The following is a 12766-nucleotide window of genomic DNA, read 5'->3' as shown; positions in this document are numbered from 1 at the left end:
ACAAAATATATAATTCAATCTGGAATACATACATTTCTACAATACGATGGAAGGGATTCGTGTGATCTTGACAATGAAATGGCAAGTACGGTTCTTCGTTGCGAGTGTATTCTGCCTGGGCACTGTTTTGAGCCATATTCGATATTCGGTACCGGAGGAGATGTCGAAGGGCTCGTTCGTTGGAAATATTGCTCAGGATTTGGGATTAGACATTGCGAGGTTGGCGAGTGGAAGAGCTCGCATATATGCTGCCGACAACAGTGAGTACGTCGAGCTGATTCGTGACAAGGGTGTTTTGGTAGTGAGAGAAAGAATGGACAGGGAAGCATTGTGTGAGCAGACCTCGCCGTGCTCGATCCATTTTCAGATTGTCCTGGACGAGCCCATTGAATTTCATGGCGTTACGGTTGAAATTTTAGATATAAACGACAACGCTCCTATCTTTCCGAACAATGAGATCAGGCTGGAGATGAGCGAATCGGCTCTTTCAGGGGCACGGTTTGTACTGGATGGCGCAGTGGATGCTGATGTGGGTGTTAATACGCTACAGAGCTACACTCTGAAGCCCACGGAAAATTTTGTGCTCAAGGTTCAATCACAGCCAGACGGCAGCATGCATGTAGAGATGGTACTGCAGACACAGCTGGACAGGGAAACGTCGGAGGAAATGTTCTTACTGTTAACTGCGGTAGACGGCGGGGATCCCCAAATGTCGGGTACTGCTAAGATTCGTGTAACTGTGCTTGACAGTAATGACAATCAGCCTAGTTTTACGCAGGCGGTTTACAAAGCCTCTATAGCAGAGAATAGCCAAAAAGGTTCACTCGTCACCACAGTAAGCGCATCCGATGCGGATAAAGGATTGAATGCGCAGGTTATTTATTCAATTTCTAACAGTGTTGACGGTGTAAACAAAATATTTGTTATGAATGAAGACACTGGAGAAGTTACGTTAATCGGACATATAGACTACGAGAAATCAAAAAACTATCAACTGAATATCCAAGCCAGAGATGGGGGTGGTCTTACGGATACTGCTAAAATTATAATCGAAATTGTTGATGTCAATGATAACATACCAGCAATAGCTGTAATGTCATCCTCGAAATCTGTGCCGGAGAACGTCTTGCCTGCAACTGTTGTGGCTGTCATTAATGTTCATGATGCGGATTCGGGGAACAACGGCCAAATCAACTGTCAAATAAGTGACGATATTCCATTTCGACTCACATCATCATCTAGTAATTATTATAGCCTGCTGACGGACACTGCATTAGATCGGGAAACGACGCCAGAATATAATATCACAGTAACCGCTATAGATAACGGCGTGCCCTCACTTTCCAGTAATTTGACTTTGAATTTAAAAGTATCTGATATTAATGACAACTTTCCCATATTCGAAAATAGCGCATATGAGGCATTTATTGTCGAAAACAATACCCCAGGCCTCTCAGTTTTATCAGTGAGAGCCAAAGACGCTGACTGGAACCAGAATGCGCGTGTCTCTTATATATTAGAAGACGCGACGGTTAATGGCGTGTCAGTCTCTTCCTATGTGTCTGTGAACTCTGACAGTGGAGTCATCCACGCGGTGCGCTCTTTTGACTACGAGCAGATTAAGCATTTCCAGTTCCGCGTAAAAGCGCAAGATGGAGGTTCTCCTCCACTGAGCAGTAATGTGACTGTGAAGATTTTTATCCAAGACCAGAACGACAACGCGCCTCAGATTCTCTATCCAGTACAGACTGGTCTCTCTCATGTGGCTGAAATGGTTTCTCGTTCGGCTGATGTTGGATATCTTGTCACTAAAGTGGTCGCTGTTGATGTGGACTCTGGACAGAATGCCTGGCTTTCATATAAACTGCTGAAAGCGACAGACAAGGCTCTGTTTGAAGTGGGCTTACAAAATGGAGAAATAAGAACTTTACGTCTTGTCACTGATAAAGATGTTGTGAAACAAAGATTAACTGTTGTAGTGGAGGATAACGGGCAGCCATCTCGCTCAGCTACAGTCAATGTGAACGTGGCGGTGGCTGACAGCTTCCCGGAAGTACTTTCAGAATTCACTGACTTTACGCAGGGCAAGGATTACAATGACAGCCTTACGTTTTATTTAGTCTTGGCTCTTGCAGTGGTTTCATTCCTATTCATCGTCTCAATCATTGCCATGGTGACGGTGAAGTGCTATAGATGGAGACGCGAACGATTGTTTTATAAATCCAACGGAAATCTCCCAGTTATCCCCTATTATCCACCGCTTTACGCAGACGTGGGAGGAACCGGAACTCTTCAGCGTGCATATAATTACGAGGTATGCAGAACTACTGACTCTAGAAAGAGTGATATGAAGTACATCAGACCTTGCAGTCAGAGCATCATTAGCCTGGACGCCTGTGGAACGCAAACACTACAGCAAGCTTCAGAGAAAGGGATTGATGAGACAGAGAATCAGGTGAGATTTTTCTACTGACTGTAGTTTTCCAATTCTCTGCCTTTGCCTTTTTTAATAGACATTGTACTTAATTGTCACTATCAATGATATCAACTAACATTACAGCTCTGTCTTAGAATTGTAAGATATGTATACTGTTGTATATCCTTTACATGGTGACATCTTGGTGTACATCATGGTGGATAGTTTCTGCATTAAGGTGATCTTTTGAAACTGCAATACACTTTTGTGCCACTTATATGGGCCACGATTATGCCTTACACTATATTAAAGAAAATAGAATAATAGCCCACTATCTTCTGATTCAGTCGTTTTCTCTGAATTATTTTTATATTTCCCCGTTCCCAGATTTAATTTTGTTATTCTTACCACCCTTTTTTTTAATACAAGTTTTTTTCAGTTTTTCTTTTTTTTCCATTTCTGTATTGTGATATTTTGCAGGTATTTAGTTGTAAACTTTGTTTAAAGATACCATTGTCCCACTGTTTAAGTTGATGAAATCAAACCTAATGTCTTGGTCGGGTCTCTTAGGGCAGCACATTAGGCGTGTGCAGAAATTCAAAACTGCAAAATGTACTCCTGTACTTATGGTTGAACCAAAAAGTGTCCCCTGAAAGCAATTTATAATTCTTAAATTGTGTCTCGCCTTCCCCAATTGTATGTGTTGCACCGTAAATAGATCTGCAGGATGAGCGTCTTTTATGACTTTGCAATTCTGTACTCGAACTCAGAGCGCCGCTGTTGATTGCTGTGATCCTGTTGTGGAACGAAATTCTCGCAGGCCCTCCCCTGTAATATTCCAGTGAATGAGAGAAAGAGCTACACGTATCGCGCAGTGCATCTCCATTGTGCACTCATATGTCGAGCTGCTCCGCCTTTGTACCAAAACCTCAGACGGCGAACATTTTTCGCAAATAATTGGATTACAAAACCGTTACTGGAGATCACTTGTTATAGGAAGGATTCAATTTCTTTCGCATCCTCATTTCGCTCGGACAATGTGGGGAAGAACAATGACATGGCAAGTAAATCTGTTTATCTCCGTCCTTTCTTTCGGTTTAGTGTATGGGCAGGTTAGCTATTCCATACCCGAGGAAATGCCTAAAGGTTCACTGGTCGGTAATATAGTGCAGGATTTGGGGTTGGATTTAAATAGAGTAAAAACTGGCAATGCTCGTGTCTATACTGGAGACAGCGCTGAATACATTGAGCTGAATAAAGAAAGGGGAGTCCTCCATATTAAAGAGAGAATAGATCGCGAACGATTGTGCGGAAAGACAAGCCCTTGTGCTTTACATTTCCAGATCATTCTGGAAAACCCCATGGAATTTTATCACATCAATGTGGAGATAACAGATATTAACGATAATGCGCCGAGTTTTAAAAAGAGCGAAATGAGGTTCGAGATTATTGAGTCTTCTCTTCCTGGTGCCAGGTTCGTGTTGGAGAGAGCAATTGATACGGATGTTGGTGTTAATGGTCTACAAGGATATTCGCTAAAACCGACCGATAATTTCCTATTAAAATTGCACAATTTGCCAGATGGTGGAAAAAACGTAGAAATGGTTCTACAGAAGCCACTGGATAGAGAAAAACAAGATGAGCTCTCTTTGTTATTAACGGCAATGGATGGCGGCGATCCGCAAATGTCAGCCACTGTGCAGATACATATAACAGTGCTGGACGCTAATGATAATGCTCCTGTTTGTGTTCAGTCGGTTTATAAAGCCTCCGTTACAGAGGACGCGTCTCCTGGTACAGTTATAACTACTGTAAGCGCCTCTGACGCTGACCAAGGCTCAAACGCAAAGATAACGTATTCTATTTCAAACACTGTAGAGGATGTTGCTGAACTCTTTGAAATTGATCAGGAAAACGGTGATGTGAAATTAAGTGGAAATCTTGATTATGAAAAAGAAAAACACTTTGAAATTCACGTACAATCTAGAGACTTTGGAGGCCTGTCGGATTCGTGCAAAATAATAGTGGATGTTATCGATGCAAATGACAATAAACCTGTGATTAATTTGGTGTCGAGTTCAAAATCAGTTGTAGAAGATTCCAAACCAGATACCGTAATTGCAGTTCTCAGTGTTCATGATCCAGATTCTGGGATTAATGGTGAAGTCAGCTGCATTATTAACGACAACATTCCATTTAAAATTAAATCGACATCACATAACTTCTTCAGTTTGGTAACTGATAATGTTTTGGACCGGGAGACAGACTCTCAGTTTAACATCAGCGTAACTTGCACTGACGAAGGAGTTTCTTCTCTCTCCAGCAGCGTCATTCTACCGGTCCAGGTATCAGATGTGAATGACAATGCACCAGCATTTGAAAAGAGTTCATACGAAACATTTATTAAAGAGAATAACAGCCCGGGTGTTTCCGTATTTTGTGTGAAAGCCACAGACGCCGATTGGAAGCAGAATGCTCGCATTTCATATATATTGGAAGAAGGGACGGTGAACGGAGTTTCAGTGTCTTCATATGTGTCTGTGAACTCTGACAGCGGAGTCATCCACGCAGTGCGCTCTTTTGACTACGAGCAGATTAAGGATTTCCAGATCCGCGTAAAAGCGCAGGATGGAGGCTCTCCTCCATTGAGTAGTAATGTGACAATTAAAATCTATATCCAAGACCAGAACGATAACGCGCCTCAAATTCTGTACCCAGTTCAGACTAGTGTCTCTGTGGTTTCAGAAATTGTGCCTCGCTCTGCAGATATTGGATATCTTGTAACTAAAGTTGTCGCCATTGATGTGGACTCCGGACAGAATGCCTGGCTCTCGTATAAACTACTGAAATCCACAGACAGAGCGCTGTTTGAAGTGGGCTCACAGAATGGAGAAATAAGAACTTTACGCCAGGTCACTGATAAAGATGCTGTGAAACAAAGACTCACCGTTGTAGTGGAGGACAACGGACAGCCCTCCCGCTCTGCTACAGTGAATGTCAATGTGGCGGTGGCTGACAGTTTCCCGGAAGTGCTTTCAGAATTCACGGATTTTACGCACGACAAGAATTACAATGACAACTTGACTTTTTATTTAGTATTAGCATTGGCAGTAGTTTCCTTCCTCTTCGTTTCATCATTGGTAGTTTTAATATCAGTGAAAGTCTACAGATGGAGACAATCCCGCATCTTCTATCAGTCCAATCTTCCAGTTATTCCTTACTATCCGCCCCGTTACGCAGACGGAGATACAGGGACTCTACAGCACGTGTACAATTATGAGTTGTACAGGACCACTGACTCCAGAAAGAGTGACATTAAGTACCTCAGACCCATCAGTCAAAGCCTCGTCAGTGTTGATGCAAGTGGCGCAGAGACCATGCCGCACGTGCACAGGGAGAGGCCACTGCTAGAAACCGAGGATTCTTCAACAGAGGTGAGCGCTGTGATTCGAGGAGCAGTCGTTTTCCATTGTCTCGTCTACTGGGTCATGTATTGGACTTCTCCATTTGCTACAGGCCAGTGACTGTACTCGTGATAAAATAATTAAAATGGAGAGAAAAAGAAAAACAGTGATCAAAAATGAGTATTTTAATACATATACACATGTGTGTGTGTGTGGGTGTGTGTGTGTGTGTGTGTGTGTGTGTGTGTGTGTGTGTGTGTCTGTCTGTCTGTGTGTGCGTGTGTGTGTGTGTGTGTGTGTCTGCTTTTTTATAAGAAAATGTTGTATTAAACTGCAATATCCTTACATGTGGAGGAGTGGTCACTGTTATTTGCATTCCTGTATTCATCCATTAATGTATTTTCGCTGGGTCAGAGTGAAAAAGTATTTAAGGCACCTAGAAAACAGACGTTATGCTGCGTGGGCCATTTCTCGTTCCTGTGGTTCCCTTGTGCAAAGTAAGAAAATAATAGTTGACCTTTCATGTGCAAATTCAAAAGTGTGGAAGCTGCAGTAAACCTTAAGCAAATGAGTAGTTATGCATTTGGGCATTTTGTTTCCCATGCATTTTTGTTTTTTTTGGAATCGGCGTGTGATATAAATGATTCTAAGTGATCATTTATAATAATTGTAATGCAGAAGGCGGGCTCCCGGTGTCGCTGTTGATCCTTGGGGTGTGCAAATACAGGCTCTGGAGCACCTCCCATGTTACTGCTGCGCACAAGACACAGAGAAAGGGTAGCATTCAGTGTGCAGAGAAACTACACGACGCACAACGGATCATCGATATACCACGCCTGCCTTTTAGGAAACAATTCTCTCATATTTGATACTCGTCTTCTTCTCCGTCGAGGGATATGGTACAAAATATATAATTCAATCTGGAATACATACATTTCTACAATACGATGGAAGGGATTCGTGAAATCTTGACAATGAAATGGCAAGTACGGTTCTTCGTTGCGAGTGTATTCTGCCTGGGCACTGTTTTCAGCCATATTCGATATTCGGTATCGGAGGAGATGTCGAAGGGCTCGTTCGTTGGAAATATTGCTCAGGATTTGGGATTAGACATTGCGAGGTTGGCGAGTGGAAGAGCTCGCATATATGCTGCAGACAACAGTGAGTACGTCGAGCTGATTCGTGACAAGGGTGTTTTGGTAGTGAGAGAAAGAATGGACAGGGAAGCATTGTGTGAGCAGACCTCGCCGTGCTCGATCCATTTTCAGATTGTCCTGGACGAGCCCATTGAATTTCATGGCGTTACGGTTGAAATTTTAGATATAAACGACAACGCTCCTATCTTTCCGAAAAATGAGATCAGGTTGGAGATTATCGAATCCGCTTTTTCAGGCACAAGGTTTGTACTGGGTGGCGCAGTGGATGCTGATGTGGGTGTTAATACGCTACAGAGCTACACTCTGAAGCCCACCGACAATTTCGTGCTCAAGGTTCAATCACAGCCAGACGGCAGCATGCATGTAGAGATGGTACTGCAGACACAGCTGGACAGGGAAACGTCGGAGGAAATGTTCTTATTGTTAACTGCGGTAGACGGCGGGGATCCCCAGATGACTGGGACCGCTAAGATTCATGTAACTGTCCTTGACAGTAATGACAATCCGCCTATTTTTACGCAGGCGGTTTACAAAGCCTCTATAGCAGAGAATAGTCTAAAAGGTTCGCTCGTAACCACAGTCAGCGCCACCGATGCTGATGAAGGATCGAACGCCCAGGTTATTTATTCATTTTCTGACAGTGTTGACGGCGTGGACGAAATATTTATTATGAACGAATTCACAGGAGAAGTTACGTTAATCGGACACATTGACTACGAGAAATCCAAAAACTACCAACTAAATATCCAAGCCAGAGATGGGGGTGGCCTTACGGATACTGCTAAAATTATAATCGAAATAGTTGATGTTAATGATAACATACCAGCAATAGCTGTAATGTCATCCTCGAAATCTGTGCCGGAGAACGTCTTGCCTGCAACTGTTGTGGCTGTCATTAATGTTCATGATGCGGATTCGGGGAACAATGGCCAGGTCAACTGCCAAATAAGAGACGATATTCCATTTAGACTTACATCATCATCTAGTCACTATTATAGCCTGCTGACGGACACTGCATTAGATCGGGAAACAACGCCAGAATATAATATAACAGTAACCGCTGTAGATAGCGGCGTACCCTCACTTTCCAGTAATTTGACTTTGATTTTAAAAGTATCTGATATTAATGACAACTTTCCCATATTCGAAAGTAGCGCGTATCAGGCATTTATTGTAGAAAACAATACCCCCGGCCTCTCCATTTTATCAGTGAGAGCTAAAGACGCTGACTGGAACCAGAATGCTCGTATCTCTTATATATTAGAAGACGCGACGGTTAATGGCGTGTCCGTCTCCTCATATGTGTCTGTGAACTCTGACAGTGGAGTCATCCACGCGGTGCGCTCTTTTGACTACGAGCAGATTAAGGATTTCCAGTTCCGCGTAAAAGCGCAAGATGGAGGCTCTCCTCCACTGAGCAATAATGCGACGGTGAAGATTTTTATCCAAGACCAGAACGACAACGCGCCTCAGATTCTCTACCCAGTACAGACTGGTGCCTCTCATGTGGCTGAAATGGTTCCTCGTTCGGCTGATGTTGGATATCTCGTCACCAAAGTGGTCGCTGTTGATGTGGACTCTGGACAGAATGCCTGGCTCTCATATAAACTGCTGAAAGCGACAGACAAGGCTCTGTTTGAAGTGGGCTTACAAAATGGAGAAATTAGAACTTTACGTCTGGTCACTGATAAAGATGTTGTGAAACAAAGATTAGCTGTTGTAGTGGAGGATAACGGGCAGCCATCTCGCTCAGCTACGGTTAATGTGAACGTGGCGGTGGCCGACAGCTTCCCGGAAGTACTTTCAGAATTCACTGACTTTACGCAGGGCAAGGATTACAATGACAGCCTTACGTTTTATTTAGTCTTGGCTCTTGCTGTGGTTTCATTCCTATTCATCGTCTCAATCATTGCCATGGTGACAGTGAAGTGCTATAGATGGAGACGCGAACGATTATTTTATAAATCCAACGGAAATCTCCCAGTTATCCCCTATTATCCACCGCTTTACGCAGACGTGGGAGGAACCGGAACTCTTCAGCGTGCTTATAATTACGAGGTATGCAGAACTACTGACTCTAGAAAGAGTGATATGAAGTACATCAGACCTTGCAGTCAGAGCATCATTAGTCTGGACGCCTGTGGAACGCAAACACTACAGCACGCACCAGAGAAAGGGATTGATGAGTCAGAGAATCAGGTGAGATTTTTCCACTGACTGCAGTTTTCCCATTTTCTGCATTTGCTTTTTTTATTAGACACTGTACTGAGTTGTAAATATGATATGAACTAACATGACAGCTCTGTCTTCTCAGAATTGTAAGATATGTATACTGTTGTAGATGCTTTACATTGTAACATCTTGGTGTACATCTTGGTGGATAGTTTCTGCATTACGGTGATCTTTTGCAGTACAATACACTTTTGTACTTTTGTGCCACTTACATGGGCCACGATTATGCTTTATACTATGTAACCGAAATACAATAATAGCCCACTATCTTCTGATTCAGTCGTTTTCTCTTAATTATTTTCTATATTTCCCCGGTCCCAGATTTAATTGTTATTCTTACCCCACATTTTTTTAAATACAAGTTTTTTTCAGTTTTTCTTTTTTTTTTTACATTTCTGTATTGTGATATTTTGCAGGTATTGAGTTGTAAACTTTGTTTAAAGATACCATTGTCCCACTGTTTAAGTTGATGAAATCAAACCTTAATGTCTTGGTCGGGTCTCTTAGGGCAGCACATTAGGCGTGTGCAGAAATTCAAAACTGCAAAATGTACTCCTGTACTTATGGTTGAACCAAAAAGCGACAATTGTATGTGTTACGCCGTAAATAGCTCTGCAGTAAGAACGTTTTTTATGACTTTGCAATTCTGTACTCGAACTCAGAGCGCCGCTGTTGATTGCTGTGATCCTGTTGTGGAACAAAATTCTCGCAGGCCCTCCCCTGTAATATTCCAGTGAATGAGAGAGAAAGAGCTGCACATATCGCCCAGTGCATCTCCATTGTGCACTCATATGTCGAGCTGCTCCGCCTTTGTACCAAAACCACAGACGGCGAACATTTTCCGAAAATAATTGGATTACAAAACCGTTACTGGAGATCACTTGTTAAGGATTCAATTTTTTCGCATCCTCATTTCGCTCGGACAATGTGGGGACGAACAATGGCATGGCAAGTAAATCTGTTTATCTCCGTCCTTTCTTTCGGTTTAGTGTATGGGCAGGTTAGCTATTCCATACCCGAGGAAATGCCTAAAGGTTCGCTGGTCGGAAATATAGTGCAGGATTTGGGGTTGGACTTAAATAGAGTAAAAACTGGCAATGCTCGTGTATATACTGGAGACAGCGCTGAATACATTGAGCTGAATAAAGAAAAGGGAGTCCTTCTTATTAAAGAGAAAATAGATCGCGAAGGGCTGTGCGGAAAGACAAGCCCGTGCGCTTTACACTTCCAGATCATTCTGGAAAACCCCATGGAATTTTATCACATCACTGTGGAGATCACAGATATTAACGATAATGCACCGAGTTTTAAAAAGAGCGAAATGAGGTTTGAGATAAGTGAGTCTTCTCTTCCTGGTGCCAGGTTCGCGTTGGAAAGAGCAATTGATCCGGATGTTGGTGTTAATGGTCTACAAGGATATTCGCTCAAACCAACCGATCATTTCCTCTTAAAACTGCACAATTTGCCAGACGGTAGCAAAAACGTAGAAATGGTTCAACAGAAACCATTAGATAGAGAAAAACAAGATACGCTGTCTTTGTTATTAACGGCGATGGATGGCGGCGATCCGCAAATGTCAGCCACTATGCAGATACATATAACAGTGCTGGACGCTAATGATAACGCGCCTATTTGTGCTCAGTCTGTTTATAAAGCCTCCATTACAGAGGACGCGTCTCCTGGTACAGTTATAACTACTGTAAGCGCCTCTGACGCAGATCTGGGTTCTAACGCAAAAATAACGTATTCTATTTCAAACACTGCAGAGAATGTTGCTGAACTCTTTGAAATCGATCAAAATAATGGCGATGTGAAATTAATGGGACATCTTGATTACGAAAAAGAAAAACATTATCAAATTGACATACAGCCTAGAGATTTCGGAGGCTTGACGGATTCGTGCAAAATAATAGTGGATGTTATCGATGCAAATGACAACAAACCTGTGATTAATATGGTGTCGAATTCAAAATCAGTTGTAGAGGATTCCAAACCAGATACCGTAATTGCAGTTCTCAGTGTTCATGATCCAGATTCTGGGATCAATGGTGAAGTTAGCTGCATTATTAACGACAACATTCCATTTAAAATTAAATCGACATCACATAACTTCTTCAGTTTGGTTACTGATAACGTTTTGGACCGGGAGACAGACTCCCAGTTTAACATCAGCGTAACTTGTAATGACGAGGGAGTTTCTTCTCTCTCCAGCAGCGTCATTCTATCGATACAGGTATCAGATATGAATGACAACGCACCAGCATTTGAAAAGAGTTCATACGAAACATTTATTAAAGAAAATAACAGCCCGGGTGTTTCCGTATTTTGTGTGAAAGCCACAGACGCCGATTGGAAGCAGAATGCTCGCATTTCATATATATTGGAGGAAGGGACGGTGAACGGAGTTTCAGTGTCTTCATATGTGTCTGTGAACTCTGACAGTGGCGTCATCCACGCAGTGCGCTCTTTTGACTACGAACAGATTAAGGATTTCCAGATCCGCGTAAAAGCGCAGGATGGAGGCTCTCCTCCATTGAGTAGTAATGTGACAATTAAAATCTATATCCAAGACCAGAACGATAACGCGCCTCAAATTCTGTACCCAGTTCAGACTAGTGTCTCTGTGGTTGCAGAAATTGTGCCTCGCTCTGCAGAAGTTGGATATCTTGTAACTAAAGTGGTCGCTGTTGATGCGGACTCCGGACAGAATGCCTGGCTCTCATATAAACTGCTGAAATCGACAGACAGAGCGCTGTTTGAAGTGGGCTCAGAGAATGGAGAAATAAGAACTTTTCGCCAGGTCACTGATAAAGATTCTGTGAAACAAAGACTCACTGTTGTAGTGGAGGACAACGGACAGCCCTCCCGCTCTGCTACAGTGAATGTGAACGTGGCGGTGGCTGACAGTTTCCCGGAAGTGCTTTCAGAATTCACGGATTTTACGCACGACAAGAATTACAATGACAACTTGACTTTTTATTTAGTATTAGCATTGGCTGTAGTTTCCTTCCTCTTCGTTTCATCATTGGTAGTTTTAATATCAGTGAAAGTCTACAGATGGAGACAATCCCGCATCTTCTACCAGTCCAATCTTCCAGTTATTCCTTACTATCCGCCCCGTTACGCAGACGGAGATACAGGGACTCTACAGCACGTGTACAATTATGAGTTGTACAGGACCACTGACTCCAGAAAGAGTGACATTAAGTACCTCAGACCCATCAGTCAAAGCCTCGTCAGTGTTGATGCAAGTGGCGCAGAGACCATGCCGCACGTGCACAGGGAGAGGCCACTGCTAGAAACCGAGGATTCTTCAACAGAGGTGAGCGCTGTGGTTCGAGGAGCAGTCGTTTTCCATCGTCTCATCTACTGGGTCATGTATTGCACTTCTGCATTTGCTACAGGCCAGTGGCTGTACTCGTGATACAATAATTAAAATGGAGAGAAAAAGAAAAATAGTGATCAAAAATGAGTATTTTAATACATATACACATATGTGTGTGTGTGTGTGTGTGTGTGTGTGTGTGTGTCTGTGCTTTTTTATAAGAAAATGTTGT

General features: G+C 42.8%; 4 protein-coding genes across 9 annotated transcripts in view; all 4 read left to right on the top strand.

Moving 5' to 3' along the window:
* LOC133123876 (protocadherin gamma-A11-like) overlaps window positions 1-12766 on the top strand; it is a 165017-nt gene that overhangs the window by 18080 nt on the left and 134171 nt on the right. For 2 of the 6 annotated variants that reach the window (XM_061234554.1, XM_061234542.1), the window contains exon 1: window positions 10135-12531. The exons of the other annotated variants lie outside the window; for them this stretch is intronic. In XM_061234554.1, coding sequence (XP_061090538.1) covers window positions 10135-12531 — 2397 coding nt within the window. Of the gene's footprint in view, window positions 1-10134; window positions 12532-12766 lie in introns of those variants that run through there. 6 annotated transcript variants of the gene reach the window in all.
* On the top strand, window positions 47-2307 carry LOC133125158 (protocadherin gamma-A11-like). The gene is given in 2 exon segments (XM_061236906.1): window positions 47-2279; window positions 2282-2307. Coding segments are annotated over 2 exon segments (2259 nt in total).
* Window positions 2348-6601, top strand: LOC133125157 (protocadherin beta-16-like). The gene is made up of 4 exons (XM_061236905.1): window positions 2348-2455; window positions 3529-3790; window positions 5078-5850; window positions 6548-6601. Exons 1-4 carry the CDS (start codon window positions 2348-2350, stop codon window positions 6599-6601), a joined length of 1197 nt encoding a protein of 398 aa, XP_061092889.1.
* LOC133125150 (protocadherin gamma-A2-like) lies at window positions 6795-9194 on the top strand. The gene has a single exon (XM_061236894.1). It carries the CDS (start codon window positions 6795-6797, stop codon window positions 9192-9194), a length of 2400 nt encoding a protein of 799 aa, XP_061092878.1.

The sequence above is a fragment of the Conger conger genome, chromosome 3 (genome assembly GCF_963514075.1).
Source record: "Conger conger chromosome 3, fConCon1.1, whole genome shotgun sequence".
Lineage (NCBI taxonomy): Eukaryota > Metazoa > Chordata > Actinopteri > Anguilliformes > Congridae > Conger > Conger conger.
This window is presented reverse-complemented; position numbering and strand designations above follow the sequence as displayed.

Coding starts and splice junctions, on each gene's coding strand:
- LOC133125157 (XM_061236905.1), top strand. CDS start 2,348: ATGAAGTACATCAGACCTTGCAGTCAGAGCATCATTAGCCTGGACGCC. Junction 2,456..3,528: donor TTGATGAGACAGAGAATCAG/GTGAGATTTTTC, acceptor GTGTATGGGCAG/GTTAGCTATTCCATACCCGA. Junction 5,851..6,547: donor CCGAGGATTCTTCAACAGAG/GTGAGCGCTGTG, acceptor GTGCAAATACAG/GCTCTGGAGCACCTCCCATG.
- LOC133125150 (XM_061236894.1), top strand. CDS start 6,795: ATGAAATGGCAAGTACGGTTCTTCGTTGCGAGTGTATTCTGCCTGGGC.